The 22756-nt window shown below is 35.4% G+C and overlaps 2 protein-coding genes across 4 annotated transcripts; both read right to left on the reverse strand.

Moving 5' to 3' along the window:
• Positions 1 to 1722: 1722 nt before the first annotated feature.
• Positions 1723 to 13059, reverse strand: fhl1b (four and a half LIM domains 1b). Of its 3 annotated transcripts, none has more exons than XM_051121434.1 (6): positions 12941 to 13059; positions 5107 to 5288; positions 4566 to 4740; positions 2981 to 3150; positions 2617 to 2803; positions 1723 to 2508 (listed from the first exon to the last, which is right to left on the reverse strand). In XM_051121434.1, the coding sequence occupies exons 2-6, from the start codon at positions 5260 to 5262 to the stop codon at positions 2354 to 2356; spliced, it is 843 nt and encodes a 280-aa protein (XP_050977391.1). In that variant the 5' UTR covers positions 5263 to 5288; positions 12941 to 13059; the 3' UTR covers positions 1723 to 2353. The 3 variants fall into 3 exon arrangements, with proteins under 3 accessions (XP_050977391.1, XP_050977390.1, XP_050977392.1); XM_051121433.1 differs by lacking the exon at positions 12941 to 13059 and adding an exon at positions 11168 to 11736; XM_051121435.1 differs by lacking the exon at positions 12941 to 13059 and adding an exon at positions 5372 to 11132.
• Positions 13060 to 13929: 870 nt separating this feature from the next.
• On the reverse strand, positions 13930 to 22715 carry slc9a6b (solute carrier family 9 member 6b). The gene is made up of 16 exons (XM_051121761.1): positions 22297 to 22715; positions 21659 to 21858; positions 21504 to 21581; positions 21315 to 21391; positions 21119 to 21231; positions 20321 to 20426; positions 19274 to 19415; positions 19093 to 19198; positions 18072 to 18160; positions 17832 to 17945; positions 17627 to 17738; positions 17399 to 17552; positions 17287 to 17317; positions 17048 to 17133; positions 14871 to 14976; positions 13930 to 14744 (listed from the first exon to the last, which is right to left on the reverse strand). The coding sequence occupies exons 1-16, from the start codon at positions 22565 to 22567 to the stop codon at positions 14454 to 14456; spliced, it is 2076 nt and encodes a 691-aa protein (XP_050977718.1). The 5' UTR covers positions 22568 to 22715; the 3' UTR covers positions 13930 to 14453.
• Positions 22716 to 22756: the final 41 nt, after the last annotated feature.

The raw sequence follows: 22756 nt of genomic DNA on the forward strand, positions 1-22756 counted from the left end.
GAAATATCATAAAGTTAAAACTTTCTTCAAGGTGCTAAAATGCCTTTACTACTTTGATCATCTTTCATACCGAATACATTTGTACATAGAGTGTTTTCACAGCGTGTCATCAATCAATCAAACCTAAACAATGCCACTGAACCGAACAAAACAAATTTTGCTGATTGTTTCTGATGAAAATGGTCAATTATTGTCATGTTTTGGGTACTATAGACTACCAAAAGTTCCATAGAGTACAAAAACTGTCTGAGGAAAGAAGGCGTTTGTGGTTGGCCAAACTAAACTAGGATTTCCAGGGCAAGAACCTCGGCAACAAACGTGTTTGTTCTTATTTCCGGTCAGATAGGTGAAATATTAATCTTAACATCTTAATACTGCTTGTGCGTATCTTTACCACCTATTAACTTTAGTTTGTCAAAACTTTGCATCCTTTTCTACATACGAAGTCCTTCTCTATATGAATTAACAGCTTCTACACGTTTTTTCCGTGGTTTAGTCAGCATGAATTAGCAGAACAGCATATTCAGTAGTACATTAACCATGCAATCCATGCTGTTGTTTACATCCGAGTATCTCCAATATAACCGCGCATCCGGGTGACTGACCAAATCGTAACTAGAGTGCAAACCCTCTATTCATTTGTGCATTGGTAAGTTCTTAAATAAAAACCACACACACACACAAGCAAAAGTATAAACTGTACTGTACCTTAAATTCTTATGGATTCCAATTGGCTGTCAACGTTTTTATCTTTCATCATCTGGGGAAAAAACGTTCTGAAAGTGATTCCAATAACGTTCCCCTATGTCATAATCGCACACCACTCTTCTCACAGATTTGGAACGATTATTAAAACTCAACATTGTCCAACAGCGACACCAGCAGGTAAAGTTACAGCGGGAATCTGCGTCTCACTCGTCTCCCTCTCCTATCGCGATATGATTGGATATGACTGGTTATGATAGGCTATGATTGGTAATAGGATATGATTGGTTCATGTGATAAATCCTGCCTCTTGTGTTCGTGCGCATTCCCGAATCAGTCTGATTCTGCTACAATAGGAGAAAAATAATTTAAAAAAAAGTAAGTAAACAACTCACACACTTAGATATAACCAATTTGTTACGTCAAAATAATAGCATTAAAAACATTATCTGTGGGACTTTTTTTAGTAAGTAATGAGTTTGGTGAAATTTAAAGTAAACCGTATTTTACTACGAATACCATGGTTCAACTATGGTTAGTGTAGCAAGACCGTGGTTAATGTGTGGTTACCATGGTTTAACTAGTAACCATGTTTTTTTGGTAACCATGGTTCATTTTCGTAAGGGTAAGGAGTCAAAAAAGTGTTAAAAGTTAACTATATATATATATATATATATATATATATATATATATATATTAAGAAAACATGATTGGGACAAGATTTTTATTTGTTATTTCAGAACACCGCACACCACTAATATGATATTTATATATATTTTCACTACATATATACACTAAACTGGCAGCAAAAAAAAGAAAAAAAATATTCAAAACTAAAGAATATACAATACAATAAACATATTTTCTACAGTATGAAAACTTATGAAAAAATGAAAACTGAAAGTCTTTAAATTCTGCATACTGATTTGTAATGGGTCATTTACTAATTCTGTGGTGTATTGTACCACTAGATGTCGCTGCTGTATGAAAAAACACACGGCTTTTAACAAACACAAATGACAGAATCTTAACTTTATTTTTTTCTCAGATCATACACAACTGAAATAGCATAATTGTCATGTTAGTTACATTAAGCAGAATGTGTAAGTTAGAAGACAGTCAAAAGCTACACATTTCATTGTTTTCCAGTAGGAGTTTTTATATGAGAATGACAAAAATGTACAAACAGTATATCAAGTCCCAAAGAACTAATCTAAAAGATACAGAACCACATAGTACTGAACGTTTCAGTGTCTGTAATTACAAGCTGTTAAAGATTTAAGAGTTATAACCCAAACATTATTTGAAACACAGATGTGCCAGTAATATGTTTAAAACAACAGACTTGACCTTCCTAATACACACCTCTAGTCATTATTCATCTTTCATCCTCTCTTACTATCTTTCCTGAGACAAATGGGCTTTTGGAAAGAGAGAGGATACGTTTTCCCATCAAAGCCTCTAGGTAAACGTAACGTTCCTGACAGGAAATATCAAACTCCCTTCATAAAGAAGCCAGAACCAACATAACAGAAGCCTTTGTCAATACTTCAACATACTTATGTGGGATTTTTGTATAAATTCAAATGAAAGCTGCTATTTTTCTAAAGAAATCTCACTCTTCTGCTTCTCCACAATCATCAGGCGCTTACAGCTTCTTGGAGCAGTCAGAGCAATATATGTCTCCATTGTGAGCTACAAAGCGCTTTTCTGCCAGGTTGAGGGAGCACTTCTTACAGTTAAAGCAGTAATCATGCCAAGAGCCACCCTCATAGTTCACTACGTTCGTAGCCTTGCCAAATCCTGTGGAATGAGACAAGGTTGATTTATTTGTCACTTTAGTTCAATTCAAATACAGAACTTTTAAAAAGAATAATGGACGTCAGTGCATATGTGTGTGTGGATTCAAACCTGTAATGGCATTCTGGCAGCCGCCGCATTTTTTGGCCACAGTGCTTTTGTAGCAGTCCACACAGTAGACCTTTTCCTCATGGGAGGTGAAGCGGGTGCCAGCCAGGGGCTTTTGGCAGGAGGAACACACAAAGCACTCAGAATGCCACGGCTGGTCCTGGTAATTCACACCTCCTGTGGTAATGGGCTGGAGGAAGAGGGCCAAAACATGTGGAAACAATAGACTGAAGCAACGTGTTATGTCATATAAAATGTCTTTTTTTTAAATAAAAGAACATGTTTTGTATTCACAAAATATATAGTAACCTATAACTTTAGAAGTAAGAAGTCATAAAAATCTATTCAGTTGTACTATGACTCTTACCTTCTTGCAGCAAGCGCATTGTTTGGCAAATTTCTTCTCGTGGCAAGGGCTGCAGTAGATGTTGTTGTTCTTTGTTAAGAAACTTTTGGAGCCGATTGGCTTTTGACACTGATAGCAGATGAAACACTCATCATGCCACGAGTTGCCTTTGTATTCCACATTCTCAGTGCCTGGAAAAAAAACACGGGAAAGGAAAATGGAAAAAGGTCTGTTGCACAGGAAAAAATGACATACAAATTAAGCACTAAGACTCCAAGGCCCCCCACTGTCAAAAAGACAATATTTAAAGGCCCCTCAAGATATTTCTGGGAGCTCTGCTGTAATAAGTTTGTTTACAGAAACTAGGAGTGGCAATAGCCTATATAAAAATAATATATATATATATATATATATACACACACTAATAATTATTTAAATTACAGTCATTATAATTTTTACATTTATTTATTTATTATTTATTTATTATTATTAAGATTTTTACTTTCTAGGATTTTATAAATTTCCACAATTTAGTCCAGAAATCACACTTTTAAAATTGCCTCCTACATTTTGAGTCTAGAAATTCCTGTTCTTGTTGAGCAAATGAATTAGATAAGAAATATCAGTTTATAATATAATAAAATTACATATTAACATACACTATACACTTTCTTTCAAAAGTTTGGGATCAGTTTAAATCATAAGTTTCTTATGCTCATCAAGGCTGCATTTATTTGATTAAAAATACAGAAAGAACAGTAATATTGTGAAATATTATTTCAATGTAAATTAACAGATTTCTATGTGAATATATTTTAAAATGTCATTTATTCCTGATGGAATGATGGTGATGGTAACGCTAAATTTTCAGCATCATTACTCCAGTCTGCAGTGTCACTGATCCTTGAAAAATCATTCTAATATGCTGATTTATTAATGTTTTAACGTTGGAAACAGTTGTGCTGCTCAGTATTTTGTTGGAACCTGTGATACTTTTTTCAGGATTTTTTAATAAATAAAAAGTTAAAAAAATCTTTTGTAACAATATAATCTACCATTTTTAAGTTTGTGGTCAGTACATTTTATTCTTTCTTTTTTTTTTTGAAAGAAATTAATACTTTTATTTACCAAGGATGTATTAAAAAGACATAAAGATGAATAAATGCTGTTCTTTTGAACTGTTTTATTCATAAAAGGATCCTGAAAACAGAAACGCAGGTTAAAATAAATAAATAAATAAATATTAAGCAGCACAACTATTTCCAACATTGATCATTAAAGTAATAAATCAGCATATTAGTACGATTTCTGAAGGATCATGTGATGCTGAAGACTGGAGTAATAGCTGAAAAAAAATTCAGCTTTGCATCACAGGAATAAATTACATTTTAAAATATATTAAAATTAAAAACCACTATTTTAAACAGTAATAATATTTCACATTATTACTGTTTTTTCTTTCATTTTGAACTAATAAACGTAGCCTTGATAAGCATAAGAGAATGGCAGTATATACTTGGAACAAATAACATATTTGGTATTTATATATACATTTTATGCTTAATACATATACAGCACAATGTTTAGAGACTATCTGTCCACCTACCTGCCAGTATGGGCTTGTAGCAGCCGTGGCAGCGAGGGGCATCCTCACGTGAGCTGCACGTCCCACAGAGGATCCTGTCATCCTTAGAGGTGAAAGACTCCTTGGCCAGATTCTTATAGCACTTGGCACATCGGAAACAGTCCGAGTGCCAGTAACGACCCTTATGGTGGAGCTCCTACACAGACAAGAACCACAACTGAGAAATGTACACACTTGATATAACAGTTTCCAAAAATATTAAGCAGCAGCACATTTTCATCATTGATAAGTAGTTTCTTGAATAGCAAATCAACATATCAGAATGATTTCTGAAGAATCATGTGACAAAATGTTATGAAAAGCCTCTCTACTGCAATTTTGACTTCAAATCCTAATGTTTTAATGCAACAAGTGACTGATAGTGTAAAGGTTAGTGCAATAGATAACTGAAGTTGTAAAACCTTTGCTTCTTGAAAGAGTGTAAAACTTGGCTTCTCTGTAATTTTCTGCAAATCCACCCATGGAAAAAACAAACATAACAGATCCTGCTATCACACGTTACCTTGGATTCGGTGCTGATTGGGCGCCGACACTCTGTGCAGGTGTTGGCGCAGAACTTGTCAAAGCATCGCACACAGACTTGTTTCTCGTCTTTCCTCACAAACTTTTTTCCACTGAGGTCGTCGCGACAGTAAAAACAGTTGGAACGGCTGGCCATAGTCGCCAAGCAGACCGTGCGAAATGCTGTGAGAAATAATAACAGTGATTACCTCATACAATTAGGTCATAAAAATACATCATGATGTGCAAATGCTGAAAAGAAATACATCTTGTTGTAACACGTCTCACACCCCCTCACATAACTCGCTGTGCTCAGTGTTCAGAGTTTCCTCAGGAAACACTGAGTGAGGACATTTATTGATAAGAGAGTGTTTGTTCCGTTTTCCCTTTAGGCGGGGGTACCAAATTGCTTTAAGTTGTTATGTAACCACAGGCAACAGCAAACAGCACATGCTTTTTTTTTTTTTTACTGTGCTCAGGTCTTATCTCCATCTGATAGCGGTTAATTTCAGCTGTAAAGTGGGTTTGCGGACAGGCAGACGGGATGAAAGACCACCTTTCAGTATGATAAATCTAATCGGTAATAATAAAACAACACATTCATTACACGCATTCATACCTAAATCAAATGATTCGTGAACCAGGGTAGGAAGTATAATAAATATTAAATTTGTTCTGAGATATTCGATTATAAAAACACCGGATCACATTGCAACGAGTGCCTGGTTTGAATTACATATTGTTTCACTCGCCAGAACAAATCATCACTGGGAATTTTCCCATGCCTGGTTACCAAACGTTCCTTGGGAAGGAAATATTAACTTTTGTGCAATGCTTTGTGTTTTTTTAGCATGCGGGTACATTTGATCACGTTGATTTTTTCCTGTATAAGTATGTCTGGTATGCATGTGGTGGGATGAGGAATGTTAACAGTTCTTTGACAATGTTTGAAGAGGGATCCTCTCATATACTTCTATGACACTTCTGCATTGAGCTTACATATCTGGTTAATTATTTAGCATGCAGCCGAGCATCAGATCTGAACACTTTCTAGGTGGGTTGACTGTCAGCTAGCCTAACTAATGGTTGTGGTTTGCCATAAGTCCCAAAGTCTTAGGAAAAACAATGGGTTTACTTTCCTGTCTCCTTTGCGAATCTGAACTTGAAACTAATCTCCTTTATTGTCAGTGAGCTGCTAGACTTTCAAAAGAAATTGAGCAAGTTGGCCTGTGCAGGCCATAAATAAATTCGACTCAAGTTGTCAAACATCACTGCCAAAACCAGAATCACAGACCTATTTTTCTGCATAGCGAATGGTTTGCGACTTTGCGTCCGCTGTGCCGGCCCAGTAGTCCTATTAACACACCTAAAACTAAACCTTCCATCCATGCCTGTTTTAAACAAACAGAAGTATTTTTAATGGACATAGGAGAAGTATTTGAACAGTAATGAGGTTTAAATATGCTAGATACTATTACAGGACTTGGCGTAAGTGCTCATGTTTTCCCGAAAGTTTGAAGACTTCTGAAATGTGCTGTTCGTGATAGTTTTTTTTTTCAGTTCTGTGTTTCCTGGTCGGTTAACTTTAATGACAGAGCAGATAGACATTTAGGGATCACATTTTAGCTGTGTTCTAACAGTCATGCTCACCAAAGCTCAAAGATCATGGGCTCATACTTTTTCAAGTGAGATTTATGGTGTTTTTATGGGACAGTCAAAAGAGGACAGGGCCTGGATTCATAAAACATTTCTGAGGATACCATTTTTTAACTAGGCCTACTATTTTCTTCTTTTTCTAGCTGAGAAAAAGTAAAAACGTTTTGTTTTTCTAAAAAGACCTATAAAGAAAAAATAAAATATTCTTCAATTTAATTAAAGTGAGACATTAAAGGAGAAGTTCACTTCCAGAATGAAAATTTCTCAAATGAACTCATAATTTACTCATCCCCATGTCATCCAAGATGTTTGTGTTTATTCAGTCACAGAGAAATTAAGTTTTTTAAGGAAAACAACTCCAGGATTTTTCTCTATATAATGGACTTCAATGGTGGCCAATGGGTTGAAGGTCCAAATTGCAATTTCAGTGCAACTTCAAAGAGCTCTACACGATCCCAGCCAAGAAATAAGGGTTTTATCTAGCAAAACGATTGGCCATTTTCTAACAAATAAAAAAAATATATATACTTTTTAACCACAAATGCTCATCTTGCACTAGCTCTGCAGTGCACATGCGCATCTTCACGCATTACATAATCACGTTGGAAAGGTGATTAACCTGTTGGCCACTGTTGAAGTCCACTATATGGTAAAAAATCCTGGAATGTTTTCCCCCCAAAATTTTAGGGCTGCCCTCGAATAAATTTTTCTGGTTGTAGTTGTTCATTTTAAGCATTATTTGATTAGTCTCATGTTTATTTATAAACCACATAAATCATAATAACAAGCCTTTAATTGCCTACATAGCCTTATGTGCTCAAACATGCACAAAAAAACTTGCCACAGCACACTGGCAGATGTAATAATTATGAATGTGTCAGGGAAAAACAGTTAACGTTTTCATAATTTATTGATAAACTAGCGGTTTCTTTGTTTTCGGATCAAAAAATGAAGTCGGCGACACTGACTTGTCATGTCCGCAGTAGTGATGCGCCTGTATGCATGTTTCATACAGATTACATAATCTGAGAATATTTAGTTTTCTATTTTATTTGGTTCATTTAAAAGTAGACATTTCACTCTCTATAGATATATTTTTCCATATCTGTAAGGCAAGTGTACACTGAGTTTGGCGCTCAAGTTCACGGAGATTGAGACAGCAGAAAGCGCATCTTGTTTGCTTTAACTGTTTTACAAAAGCACAACGTTTCGTTGTTATTCTGAGTGCACACAAATAAACATAGAGTTTTTACAGATTCTAAAGATGTATTTTATCTGTATGACCAAAAATGACGGAGTATATTAAGAGCAAGTAAGCGCGTCGGCGCCTCCGTCTGTCATGCACTCCGCACTATAATAGCGCACATATTTCTAGGTTAACATTAGATTGAGCAGCAATGTAAAGTTGCTACTACATACATCTTTCAGATGAAAAGCTATATGAGGCCATCTTGGATGACATGGGGGTAAGTAAATTGTCAGGAAATTTTAATTCTGGAAGTGAACAACTCCTTTAATTTTATAAGATTGTTTATAATATAGAATAAAAGTGGGGCCTTTATATTATTACTATACACATTTTTTCACTATTATTATTTTTCCTTAATAACTTTCTTCCAAAGATTTTTATAAATCACCCTGGATTCGATCTCATGTCACCCACACATGCACATGTGCTAACCGCTAGACTACAGCTCTGTTCATATGGTTATAATTAACAGCAAACAGTTTCATTAAAACAAATAAAGAGCAAATAAGGGAACCCGCTAAATGGGTCACAGATAAGCGTGAATGGGGGCATTTTTATAGACGCTGATGTAATGGCGAACTGACAAACCCCTGTTTTAGTCAAATATTTAATGTGATCTCTAGGGAGATGGCAGACTGTTGAGACTGGAATCTGGTTTCAGGATGACCTCATGCACCAGCATCTGGAACACAGTCGGGCGAACATAGCAGCCAAAGCAAACGAGGGGAAGAATTGGAACAGTCACGCTGCTTGCGACCCATTGGTTGATGCGATACGAGGCAGCTTGAGAGCCTCAGCTGAAGAGAAAAATAAAATGGTGATACTGACCATGTTTTTTCCTCCTTTATGCTGCTTTTGCGTGCATTTAACAACTTATTTTTCTTTGCAGGCTCATAAAAGGGTGCGGTGCATATGATGAAGGCGACCAAGCTGGGCTATGACATCACCTGCTGGTTAGCCGAAAACATAACTTTTACAGTAATTACTGCATTCGAAAACCACACACATGAGCACACTGTGCATATGCTCTAACCCAAACAGAGAAACATATGTTGGATACTGTTTTTGTTTAAAATGCATTTTATGGCACAAATGGTTCTGTTTAGCCAACATGGGTCATCTGACATGGGTATGGTAATGGAATCAACCCTGTTACACAGTTGGGAAAATTGAGGGGGTCTTGGGAGAGTGTTGAGCTGGCATGATCTACATGCTGAAGAATGTGGCAAAAGCTTGGAAACAGGAAGCCTGTGAAGCAGCGGTAAGAAGAACAGGCGAGACGGCTGGCCAGCGGCGTAACCCTAGTACTCTTGATCTGCGCTCCTAAATATACTTTGACGAAGAGGAAACTCAAACAAGACTACCGTCCCTCTGTAGGCAAGTGGGGTTAATTTGGGGCCACATTTAAAGCACCATATAATTATGCTGTTTATAATTGTTTATAATGTTTCTCTTAAAGAGACATGGCACTAACAATAGGTTACTTATTACATGCTGTTCTGGAACACTTCATTTGGTCACGCCATTCTGCGGTCAGATATTTTTTGTGTGGGTTCTGGAATTTTCTCCACAGAGGAATTGATTTTTAATGGTAACTCATAAACCGTTAAAGATTGACCTACTGTGTACTGCGTCAGGTTTATTTTAGTATATGCTTTTGTTAAAGCCACGGTGTGCATTATTTAGGGCCGCCCTCAATTTTTCTGGTTGACTAGTAGTCATTCATTTTAAGCATTAGTCGACTATTAGTTGCACGTTTATTAATAAAGCATAAAATCATAATAATGAGACCTACATTGCCTAATTAGCGCTCAGTGCACGCAAAAAAAGCTTGCCACAGTGCACCTGCAGATGTAATAATTATAAATGTGTCAGGGAAAACAGCAAGGAGACTGCATTAACGTTTTAATAATTTATTGATAAACTAGCGCTTTGTTTTCGGTTTAAGAGATTACGTCGGCGACACTGACTCGTCATCTCCGCAGTAACTGATGCACCTGTATGCATGTTTCATGCAGATTTGTTTTCTATTTGAATTGGTTCATTTAAAAATAGACATCTCACTTTCTATAGATATATTTTTCATGTCTGTAAGGCAAGTATACACAGAGTTTCAACGTTTCATGCTCAAGTTCACAGAGACCGAGACGGCAGAAAGCGCATCCTGTTTTTTTAATTATTATTTTAAAAAAGCGTGTGTGAGCGCACACAAATAAATGTATAGTCTTTACAGATTCGAAACGATGTATTATTATTTTTTGTTTTAAATATGAATGTTTAACTGTGGAATTTCTGGTGAAAAACTACATTACCCATAACTCAAAAAAAATCTCCACCAATCAGAAAATCGAAATAAGCAAATCAACCAAAAGAGCCCTTTAGCATCAGCCCACTCCCATGAACCCACCCTATACTCTCAAACTACTTATATATTGGTATAGAAATGCCTATTTTGCAATAAACATAATATATATTATTTCTATATACTATGTCATTTGCAAAGCTTCATGGGATTGTAGTTCTTTCCCTTTCTGTGTAATGTTGTGATTCACCTCATAGCTGTTTAGTCTTATGGTAAAAATACTAATGGAACCAAGGCTGCTTTAAAAATGGATGGCCATTTATCTGAACGCTTAACTGATCAATCAGCAAAATCCAGAGAATAATAATAAAAGCTGTTTCTTAACTTTTAAAAAATGTATTTATTTAACTCTGTCCTGTGATGTTCATATAAACGTTAACACCCAACGCAAACAGTCTAACACTAATATTTGTTGTAGCACTCACTTGATATCCGTCTGCTGTTGTATGCGTATTGAAATACACAGAGCAGGATACAAAAAACTGGGCACAAATCCCCCGGGTTCTTACCTAAATGTTTTTACATATGCTTTAAAAAAAAGGCCCCAACAAGCAAAAATGGAGAGGAAATGAATCACTTTTCATCTGACATTAAGGGAACGGCAAATGCTTTACAGGTCCCTACTGTGCTCTTGGTATCAGGAGAACACAAGATCATTTCACCAACGCAAAACTGGATCTGCATGGAGCAGATGTAAATGAGCAACAGAGAGATCAGTTGATGGTCCACATCAAATGTTTTTGAGGGTAATTTCCTAAGAAAACCCTTTTCACCCAAAAATGAAAATGCACTTACCCTCAGACCATGCAAGATGTAGATGAGTTTGTTCTTCAGAACAGATTTGAAGAAACTTCACTTGCATTCACTTGCTCACCAGCGGATCCTCTGCAGTGAATGGGTGCCGTCAGAATGTCCAAACAGCTGATAAAAACATCACAATAATCTACAAGCAATCCACACGACTCTAGTCCATCAATTTACATCTTGTAAAGTAATAAGCTGCATTTTTGTAAGAAACAAATCCATCTTTATGGCTTTTTAACTTTAAACTTATGACACTTATGGACAAAGTAGTTCATAATCTGTAATAATGCTTCCTCCAGTTAAAAAGTCCATCCCCTGTTGTCCTCTCACATCAAAATCCACCAGAATATTTAGAACTGCTTGAAAATGGTGATTGATGTGTGCATATTTCTCTCCTGATGCAGACGTTTTCACTGGAGAAACCAATATTATGAATAGAGGACTCATATTTTATCCAGAAGCAATGGTTTGAAGTTAAAAACATCTTGATAGATTTGTTTCTTACAAACACACAGCTTTTCGTTTGCTGTTTGGGTTACTTTTGGATTATTGTGATGTTTTTATCTGCTGTTTGGACTCTCATTCTGACGGCACCCATTAACTGCAGAGGATCCACTGGTGTGCAAGACATGTAATGCTAAACTTCTCCAATCTGTTTTAATAACAAACCAAGGAGGTTTTAAGGAGGTTTGTTGCAACTGGCTTCTGATTCATAATTAGTCCCAGGGCAGTGACTCAAACACATGAGACCGTCCATGTGCCCTTGATACAATACAATACTTGTCTTGCAGTATGTACAGGGAGTTTGGTTCCTCTATTTCAGTGTGCATTGTATCAGCATCACGTATCCCATTGTTATTCATTTACAGACTGTGTGCGAAAACACATTTCTATATAAATCACCTTAGAAATAATCACACTGAATTCAGTGCCTGTCACTGTCCGCCAGCAAAAAATGTCCAAATGGGAAAAGGGACAAAAACTAAATAATCCATGCCAGACATGGCCTAATAATTTTTGTGTATTTTACTTCCTCGGAATGTGCACCTGATAATTACAGGGAATTATGGACATCAAAGACAGACATTGGATATTTTATATCACTCTCATGAGGTGAATTCCTTTCTGCACATAATTCAGACACAAACTGTCCAGTGGAGTCTCTCACCCCGTCAGTCCATGCCGTAGACATGTGGCTAGATGTCTGGAGTGAAAATCTTTAATAAGAAACAGATTTCAGAGGCTGAAAGAACATGCAGAAAATCCCTGCAGCCAACGCCCTATCTTAAAATTACTGTTCTTACATCAATGCACCTCATATTCAGACTCACACACTGCTACAACATCAATGAGGCTAATTCAAATAGCATACTGTACATGTAGAAGGTAGACATTTTATTGGCCAGATTAAATATTAAACAACTTTTTCAGGAGTAATAAAGGATGTTTGTTCTAGGTCTTAATGGCAGGTGAAATTATTTCCTGTTGATCACACAACACTAAACTGATTAGAATATTTTCTGAAATCAGAGAATATTTTCATATGATTTTATTATTGTTTAGTTACTTAAATATAAAAACATTACTGTTATGTCTCTGCTATCTGATGTTTCCAAGGCACAGGTCTTTGCATGTCAGCAGAGAACCAAGTCCCTGTGATTCTGGATGTTGCGCAATTTTGATTACCGTAACGTCATCCTATTAAGAAAACGTAATTTTCTCTGACTTGTCTGAACTTTTTACCGTTGAGAAAGTTTAACTTACCTTTTCTGTGTTACACGGTGCTCTAAGTATCTGTCCACTGCCGCCACAGCAAAGTTTCAAAGTATTTTGCACTTGGTCCGGTTTTTGCGTTGGTGGGTTGTCGAGAAGTCTTAGCTCATGAATATAAAATAGGTCATGCTAACGTTGTTTGGTAGACGTCCAATGCCTAAGACCGTCTTATGAATATTAATTAGGCGATACTGACGCTGCGCAGCAGCCATCCAATTACAAAGATTAAGCTCATGAATATTAAGCAGTTTTAAATAGTAGGATTCGTAAATCTACGTGACGACGGTAAGAACGTTTTATTTCCTCGCAAAATAATGAAATTAAGATCCAGTAGTCTTATTCTCTGAAACCAGAACACTTTCCTTCATGACAAAGAGATCTGAAAGATTTTAAATCTCCTTTTGGAGATGGAATGCATAAAGTACGTTTAGGGTAAGTAATATATTTACCCGATGGCAGAATATGTGACCGAGGACCACAAAACCAGTCATAAGGGTTATAAAGTCATAAGAAGTCATTTAGACATCATCTGAAAGCTGAATAAATAAGCTTTTCAGTGATATATGGTTTGTTAGGACAGAACAATGTTTGGCCGAGATACAACTATTTGAAAATCTGGAATGTGAGGGTGCAAAAAAAACAAACAAACAAAAAAAAAAAACTAAATAATGAGAAAATCTTTAAATTTGCCCAAATGGAGTTTTTAGCAATGCATATTACTAATACAATTTTTTTGATATATTTATGGTAGGAAATTTACAAAACATCTTCCTGGAACATGATCTTTACTGAATATCCTAATAATTTTTGCCATAAAAGAAAAATCGATCATTTTGAGCCATACAATGTATTTTTGGCTATTGCTACAAATACACCTGTGCTACTTATGACTGGTTTTGTGGTCCAGGGTCACATATTTTAAATAAATGAATCGATTAAGAAAATACTGCACTCAAATAATTTCAACACCAGCTTAAAAAGCACATCAAATCTCATTTATTAGAGGATCACTGGGTGTGGAACAGTAACAAAACACTTTCAAATAAGTCACTTTTCCTAAGTATTATTAAATCTTTTTTTTAAGTAAATGTTAATGAGGTAACAATGAGTCAGATAGCACAGTACAAACACCAGATTACCGGACAGAGGCACTTATTTATAAAAATGTATTCACAATGAGCCACAAGTTATGTAAGACTTTGAAATGATCAATCTGGACACAGCAATGCATTCACAACAGATGTTCAGGTTGAGCTACACATTAATCAAAAACAAAAATTTTTCTGAATCTTTTATGGCACATTTGACAGGTTTTTTTTAATTTGGGAGAAATTAGGAACGGAAGGATTAGCAACCACGACCATTGTACACCAGTGTCTTGACAAATAAATAAATATATGGCACAATATAATAAATCAGTAAAAGCATAAATAAGTTTTTAACTTAATATCTGTGAAAGAAAGCATCACATAGAGGGCAAGAGGTCAGCAGCTGTCTGGCAGGCTCAGACTCGGTGGCGCAGAGGGTCCGACAGGGGTGGGGATGGCGGCGGAGGAGGGAATGACGTCAGGGGGTCTGGAGGCTCATCTGTGGGGAGAACCAGACGGGTGCCTCCAAACGCAAGCTCCCTGTCGAGAGGGTCGTCTGAGGTTCCTGCTAGTGAGTAAAGCCCGGCCTGGCTGGAGGTGGTGGGCATGCCGTGGGCATCTGTGCTGACCGTCATATCACTGTACATCAAACCACTGCTGTCATTCAGAATCAGCTCTGTGTCCTCATCATGTAACTGACCTGCATTCTGGCAGGAGGGAAGGGAAAATCCACGGTTTGCATAATTCTGATTACACTCATGTGCTCAAATGATTTTACGCATTTCTAAACTGTAGTGTGAGCCAATAGCAGCTGAATGTGTTCATGGGTTTACCTCATAGGCTTGTGAGCTGGTGAGACAGCGTGCTATTGGACCACAGCAGGCCGGCAGAGTGGAAGTGAGAGGAGGCCCACTGTGAGTGAGGAAGGGTTTTAAATAACTGGACCACTTTGTTAAGGATTAAAGGTTATTCAAAGGTCAGTCAAAAGTTTTTAATGTTTTTTAAAGAAGTCTATTTGATCCAAAGTACAGCAAAAACAGTAAAATTTAGAAATATTTTTACTATTTAAAATAACTGCTTTCTATTTGAATATATTTTAAAATGTAATTTATTCCTGTGATTTCAAAGCTGAATTTTAGCATCATCACTCCAGTCACATGATCCTTCAGAAATCATTCTAATATTCTGATTTGCTGCTCAAAAAACATTTATTATTATTATTATGTTAAAAACATCCTAGTAGAATTTAGAATGATTTCTGAAGGATCATGTGACACTGAAGACTGGAGTAATGATGCTAAAAATTTAGCTCTGATCACAGGAATAAATTACATTTTAAAATATGTTCAAATAGAAAGCAGTTATTTTAAATAATTCTGCTTTTGTTGTATTTTAGATCAAATAAATGCAGGCTCAGTGAGCAGACTTCTTTTAAAAACATTAGACGTCTTACTGTTCAAAAACTTTTGACTGGTAGTGTATACTACTCCTATTTACTATGAATTACGCTAAAAGAAGTCTCTTATGCTTTCCAAGGCTGCTATTTGATCAAAAATACAGTAAAAAAAGAGCAATATTGTGAAATATTATAGTCATTTAAAATAACTGCTTTATACTTTAATATATTATAAAATAAAATTCACTCCTGTAATGGTAAAGCTGAATTTTTAGCAATCTTCAGTGTCACAAGATTCTTCAAAAATTATTCTAATATGCTGATTCGCTAATCAAGTTCTTATTAATATCTATGTTTAAAACAGTTGTGCTACTTCACATTTTCTGGAAACCATGACACATTTTTTTCAGGATCTCAGGAATATCATTTTGTAACATCATACATTTCTTAACTTTTGATCGATTTAATGCATCCATTTTCATTAATATAAAACTCAAAAGAACATTTCACATTTAAAGTTTTTGAATTATAACTGTCATATGCTATACACGCATAAATATAATCACATATACTGCACATTTATTATATTTTGCACATTTACCATTTTGACCATTTCATGCAGACATTTCTTTCTTGCTTTTTTAAAAAATAATTTTTTCATATACTTTTATATTTTGCACATTTACCATTTTGACAATTTCATTCAAAGAGATTATTTATCTATTTTATTATTATTATTTTTTATATATATATACTGTATATATATACTGAAAGCCTATTTATACTTCTGGTTGGATGCTCACTGTACTTTACTGACTTCGTACCTGCACTTTGTGGAATGACCATAAAGCTGAAATTGTATGTAATTATAATAATTATCATAATTACAATAAACATTTGCAAGGTTAGTCAACATTTTTGTGAAGGAATTTCAGGAGGTTCATGAGTTTATGAAAAGCTAGTGAATAAAAATGTAAAAATGAATAATTTCACCAAAAATAACAAATATATATATATATATATATATATATACATATACAAAAGAGAATACAAAAAGTATTCTCGTAGCTTCATAAAATTACAGCTGAACCACTAACTTATTACCTTTCTCGGCCTTGAACATGTCAGTTGTGTTGCTGTCTATGCAGGCTCAGAAAGCTCTCAGATTTCGTCAAAAACACTTAATTTGTGTTTTGAAGATGAACAAGACTTATGGGTTTGGAATGACATTAGGGTGAGTAAATAAATACAGAATTTTCATTTTTGGGTGAACTATCCCTTTAACTGTCATAAGAGAAATGAGGTGTTAAATTATTAAAACATTAACTTAAAATCTCATACTTGGCTGAAAAGCACATCCTTGTATTAGTGAATTCCAGATGGAGTAAATCAGTTTGATATAAATTTTACTGCTGATCATGAGCGCCCTCTACTGGTTAAAACATGCTGTACTGAAGACGTACTGTTGAAGATTTAAAAAATTTTAACGTTTGTGCAAGATTGTCTAAACTACTGTGCAGGGTGTATGGTCAAAAAACATTCTTATTTGAAATAAATCATGTTTTAAGGACAATTTAAATGTTGATACAACTCGGCAGAGCAACTGAAGGATACTTGTGGTCAAAAGTGTACCACAGTCTGAACGGCCAGGCGCTCTCATGCTTGGTATTTCTTTGTGGCATCCCATCCGGTGCTGTGACCTATATGAGCAGAGAAAAAAAAAAAGACGAGAGGTAATGTAGTCTGTTGTACTACCCTTATGATTTAGATGTGTACAGTAAATATTTGACTGTTAAACAGTGTTTTTTCTGATATCAGCTGTCACATATTAAGCAGGCGTGAGTAGAACTTACCGAATTATCTTGATCTGTGTCCACTCCCACTCTGTGGAAAGAAAATGCGAATGAAAGCAAAAAACAATGAAAGAAAGACATAATTTGCTTTCAGAACATAACCGAGACTCACCGAATCTGCATAAGTGACAGCACGGGGGTCGTCCCACCCCCACAGACCCACACAGTGAAGAAAACAATCAATAGGGTGGTGGAAAACATCATCTGCCTGGCGTATGTCGCAGTGTCCCTAATTGAGAGGGCAAAGGTCATCGCCCCTCGAAGCCCTGTGAGATCAGTGCGACGTCATCAAAATGAGACATTACGTATTTTAAATGTATCTGATCTCCGCAGGCATTACCTGAAAACATCATGACGTGTTGGAAATTGGAGGCGATTTTATTCTTGCGGCCCAAGTTTAACAGGAAAGACAAGGGGTAGATGTTAGCCGCCCTGCCGAGAAATATGGCCAGCTAACAACGGAAGCTGCGGTTAAGGAAATGTGTGAATGTTTATCTGTACACAATTCATGAGTACAGCACAAACACGCTGCTGCAAAAGGATACGAATGCACCTATGATGAAAAAGGGATTGAACACATGGTGCTGGAAGGAGAAGAGGGTCAAGCCCATATAAGAGAAGATGAAGTTTTCAGCCAGGAAATTCAGCAGCTCAAACAACTGTTGGGGGAAATGGAGGACAATACTATCACTATGCAAATCTTGAAGACAAAAAACAGAGAATTCTTAAACTATGAGACATCCTGTTAAAATAGAAACAGCTTGTATAGTTTGTTTCTATCTTGCCTGTTTGGTTCTACTCTTCGATTCAGCAGAAAGATTGTTGTATGTATAGTGAGCCTGAGTTATGCCACAGAAAAGCACTGCAACCACACCTAAACACAGACACAAAGAAAATTCAAAATATGCTACTATTTATTATAATAATTAAATTGTTACTATTTAATTATTATAAATTATTTATATATACTATTTGTATTTAATAATACTTTAAATTCACTTTCATTTTCAGTTTTTATCAGAATTGTTAAGTTATTTTAACTTTGTTTATATATATATCGTTTTTAGTAATTTTAGTACTTTTTACATTTTTTTATTTTCTTCTAGTATTTGTATTTTTTGTTTTTCTTTACTATTATTAATAGTTTTTATTTTTTTAAAAATATACATGAAAGTCTGAAATAATTGGAATAACGAAACAAAAAAGTTTTTGAACGGTCTCTTATACTCACCAAGTATTTATTTCATTAAAAATTTAAATTTACAGTAAAACAGTAAAATTGTGAAATATAATTATAAAAGTTAAAATAACTTTTTATTTATTTATTTCTGGGATGGCAGTCTTCAGTGCCACATGATCCTTCAAAAATAAAATATGTTGATTTGCTGCTCAAGAAATATTTGTTATTTTTATATAGAAAACAGTTTTTGGTGCTTAATATTTTTGTGAAAACTATGATCAGTTCTTTTAAATTGCAATAATATTTCACAATATTACTGTTTTTATATTTTTGATCAAACAAATGCAAAATGATTTCTTCAGAAAACATTTAGAAAAAAACAAATAATTATTCCAAATTTCTGACCAGTAGTTGATACTGTACAGTAATGTACAGACACAGATAAATATTTGATCACTGAGGCCATGACTGACCAATCAGAATCTAATATTCCTGTCCTGAAGCAATGTAGAGACGTCACTTATCTGCATAAACCAACAGTATTAAATTTTTTCCATGATGTTAGATGCAGCAAGTGACTAAACAGAGATTTCAAAGATCAGAGATCATAGTGTTGCCATGGTTACCTGTGAAGCCGCAGGCCTCAGCCAATAGGAACGTACTCCAGGACATGAGGAAGAAAAGGGCCGTTTCCAGCAAGGGGAAATCTCTCAGCTTAGTGAACTTTGTGACCTAAATAACAACACATATTAATAAATCAACCATCTTAGTTTATGTGAATTTAAAAAAAGAAACATATAAAGATACCAGGGCTGTCATGACTCCAGTTGCAGCACCCATTGCAAAAGACCCACTGAAAACTCCCAGAAAAACACCCAGTGACTTGAGCAGGGCACTGCCGTCAAATGTGTGACGATTGTCTCCCTCAGGCTGGTATGCCACTATTGATCTGTCAGTAGGCAAGAAAGAAAGCACATTAAATGTAAGAAAGGTGTACTTGTAAGGTTTAATAAGTTTTTGGAGAATAAAATAATGAAATAATGTTACATTGTCATTCAGTGCAACACAACATTAATGTAAAAATTCAAACAACATGCTTATTTTGACCTGTACATATTAAAATATATAAAAGAATAAGAGAGCATATTAAATTTTATTGTGTTTTAATTGAGTAAAAAATTCTTACTGACAAGAGGGCAAAAGATTTTAGTTATAGATTTTTGTTATGAATACGCCTGACAAGATTGTTACACTGAATGACATTTTAGTGGGTGTCAAATCTTAAAACTAAAGAGCAATTAAATTAAACAGAAAACATTTACATATTTTATTTTGTTTATGCTTAAATCCTTTTACCTATTATAAACCCTATATATATATATATATATGCATTAAACAGATCAAAAGAGACAGTAAAGACATTTATGTTCCAAAGGAGTATTATTAAAAAAATGGTTTCCACAGAAAAAAGTTTCACAAAAAAATAAAAAATAAAATAATCAGCATATTAGAATAAGGATCATGTGACACTGAAGACTGGAATAATGATGCTGAAATTTTTGCTTTGCATTACAGGAATACAATTTAAAAAAGGTGTTTTTAAAAACTTATTTTAAATTGTAATATTTCACAGTATTACTGGTTATACTGTATTTTGGATCAAATAAATGCAGTCTAGGTAAAGCATAAAACCATTTAAAAATCTTACTGCCCTCAAACTTTTGAATGGTAATGTCAAAATTCTGTTTATTCTTAATCATTAAAAAAATAATCATAGGATGGAATCTACAGCCCTGAAGACCTAAAATAAAAGTGTGCATGTGTGCATATTTTACAATGTGTGCTTATACTTACGATGACAGGACGATGGCCACAGCATCATTGAGGACACTCTCACCGAACATCAGTGCATAGAGATCCACGTCAACTTTCAGCTCATTGAAAATGGCCAGAACAGTAACTGTAAGCAATTAAAATGTGTAAAACCTCTGAATGTGGTTATGAATCAATTAATATTAATTTTATTATAGCTTGACATATTAAAGGAGACAATGGATGCAAAATTACACATGGTCTTTGCAATTAAATGCATATTAGCAGGACACAAACACCCTACAATGATAAAAATCTATCAATTCCTTTTTTTAGTCAACAAAAACCTAAACAGTCTCAATTATCAAACCGTTTTGAGCAGAATGATGTCTAAATGCTCAGGCCCCACCCATGCTTGCTGACAGACTGTCTCGTCTTAGCATATTTCCGCCCTCAGCCAGTTGTACGCTGTAGCGACAACAACGTCTCGTAAGCAATGCAGGTGTTTTGTATTTGGATTTAAAAGTGAACATAAGAGCGTTAATTTTTTCCCGACATTATAGCCACTAAGGACGCAGTGGATTAGTTTTGTTTTTGATGGTAACGCACCACCAAATACACCATAAAATGGAAAAGAGGGGCGGAGACATGCACCAAAACAGCTCACTGTGAACAGAGCTGTTTCTGACAAGGTAAAAAGGGTGTTGTTTTACACAACCAAGAGGAATTTTAACCAGACATTTCATGAAGACCCTAAAGAATCATACCAACTTGTGGAAAATGGGCATCTGATGTCCCCTTTAAATATGAGATAAACTAAATTTAAAGCAACAGCTATACCTGGATCTGTAGCAGATACAATAGCACCGAAGAAAAGGCAGTCAGTGAAAAAGAAATCCCCTCCAAGCTGACCGATGACTTTCATAAACACCACACAGCCGTACATCACCAACCTGCACAGAGGATATTATAAATTATATAATGTTACATTCATATATCATGACAAAGTTTTTATTTTGTAAAAATCATCACTCACCCTGTAACAAAGCATGATGTCATTGTGCCCACAAAGGCATAAGAGAGGATAGATCCCAAATTTCTGAAAAAATGCCTCTGATAGTTAAAATGAATAGAAGAAAAGATTACTAAAAACACAAACACATAAAACAAGTAATTCTTTTATACATTCTATGTATTTTGTAAATTTTTGTAATCATATTCTTACTCGTTTGAGACTGTATCCTGCATGAAAGATGATGGGTGGAAGCAAAATGTTGAAGAAAACCTCAGGATCAAAAGTAACCTTGAAATGAGGAAAGAACAATATTAAGTATAACAGGTACAATTTTTTAGATGTTTTAAATGACTTATTATCAGTACCTTCCTGAGCATCTCTGCATTGGGCACATCATGGCCCTTGCTGTCCCGGACCTCTCCTTTCAGGCTGTACTCATAGAAACGGCCGCTGACGTTCACCAGTATGGTGGTGGGACTGTTGTTCACGGCACATGTCAAGGTGACGTCATTTAAGTCTTGTGGCAAATGGACACCAAAGCGCAAAATTATACCCACAAACAAACCTGAGGACAGAAAACGTATTTAGCCACTACTGTCAATGATCTTTTAAAAAATAAATAATAAAACATAAAAAAAAATCTTAAAGTTTTAAATGTATTCAAACATATCAATTAAGATTTAAATTGAGTTTTTTTTCTTTTATTTAAATGTAATAAAATATATAATTTACTGAACACTTGTATCTAAAAATATAGTTTTAAAGTATTTATTACAAAATAATTGCAATGAAATAGACAAAATGTTCACATAAATCTGGCTAAACTAATACTTTAAAAAAACAAAAACAAAACATGGCTACAGTGTGTGAAACTAACACTAGTATTATGCAACTATTATTTTGAGAGGCTAAAATGATGAGCTCATGCACAATATTTCTGGTGCCCTCCTACACAAGGTTCCTGAAAATGAACTTGAATATGACTGTGTGAAATAAATCTCACCATAAATCATAGCCAAACCCGTCTCATGTAGGAACCTGAAGCGGCGGTGTTTGAAGAGCCATATCGTGAGGATAGTGAGTGTGAGTAACATGATGAATATGAGCAGATTGGCGCTGTCCTGCCTGTGGCTCTCCTCCGCTTTTCTCTCCGTCACCACATTCACCATCTCCGTGTTCTCAGCTAGACTAATGACAGCAAAACACAGCAGGCAGAGTAATCGGGGGAGCAGAAAAGACCCCGAGACGGAGGTGCGTCCACTTTGACATCCCATCACGACTGTGTTTGTGAGAGACCGGTCCGCCGTTCAGTTCAGCGCTGCGGTGATGTTGATACGAATCACGGTGATCTATTTACCTTCACATAGCGGTGTGAAGACAGCAGCAACAACCTTGACATGTTATTCCCCGCTTGACCGGAAGAAGGAGGTTACAAAATAAAAGACTCTAAAACTGATAACTTA

This window comes from Labeo rohita, chromosome 10 (genome assembly GCF_022985175.1).
Source record: "Labeo rohita strain BAU-BD-2019 chromosome 10, IGBB_LRoh.1.0, whole genome shotgun sequence".
NCBI classification, from domain to species: Eukaryota; Metazoa; Chordata; class Actinopteri; order Cypriniformes; family Cyprinidae; genus Labeo; species Labeo rohita.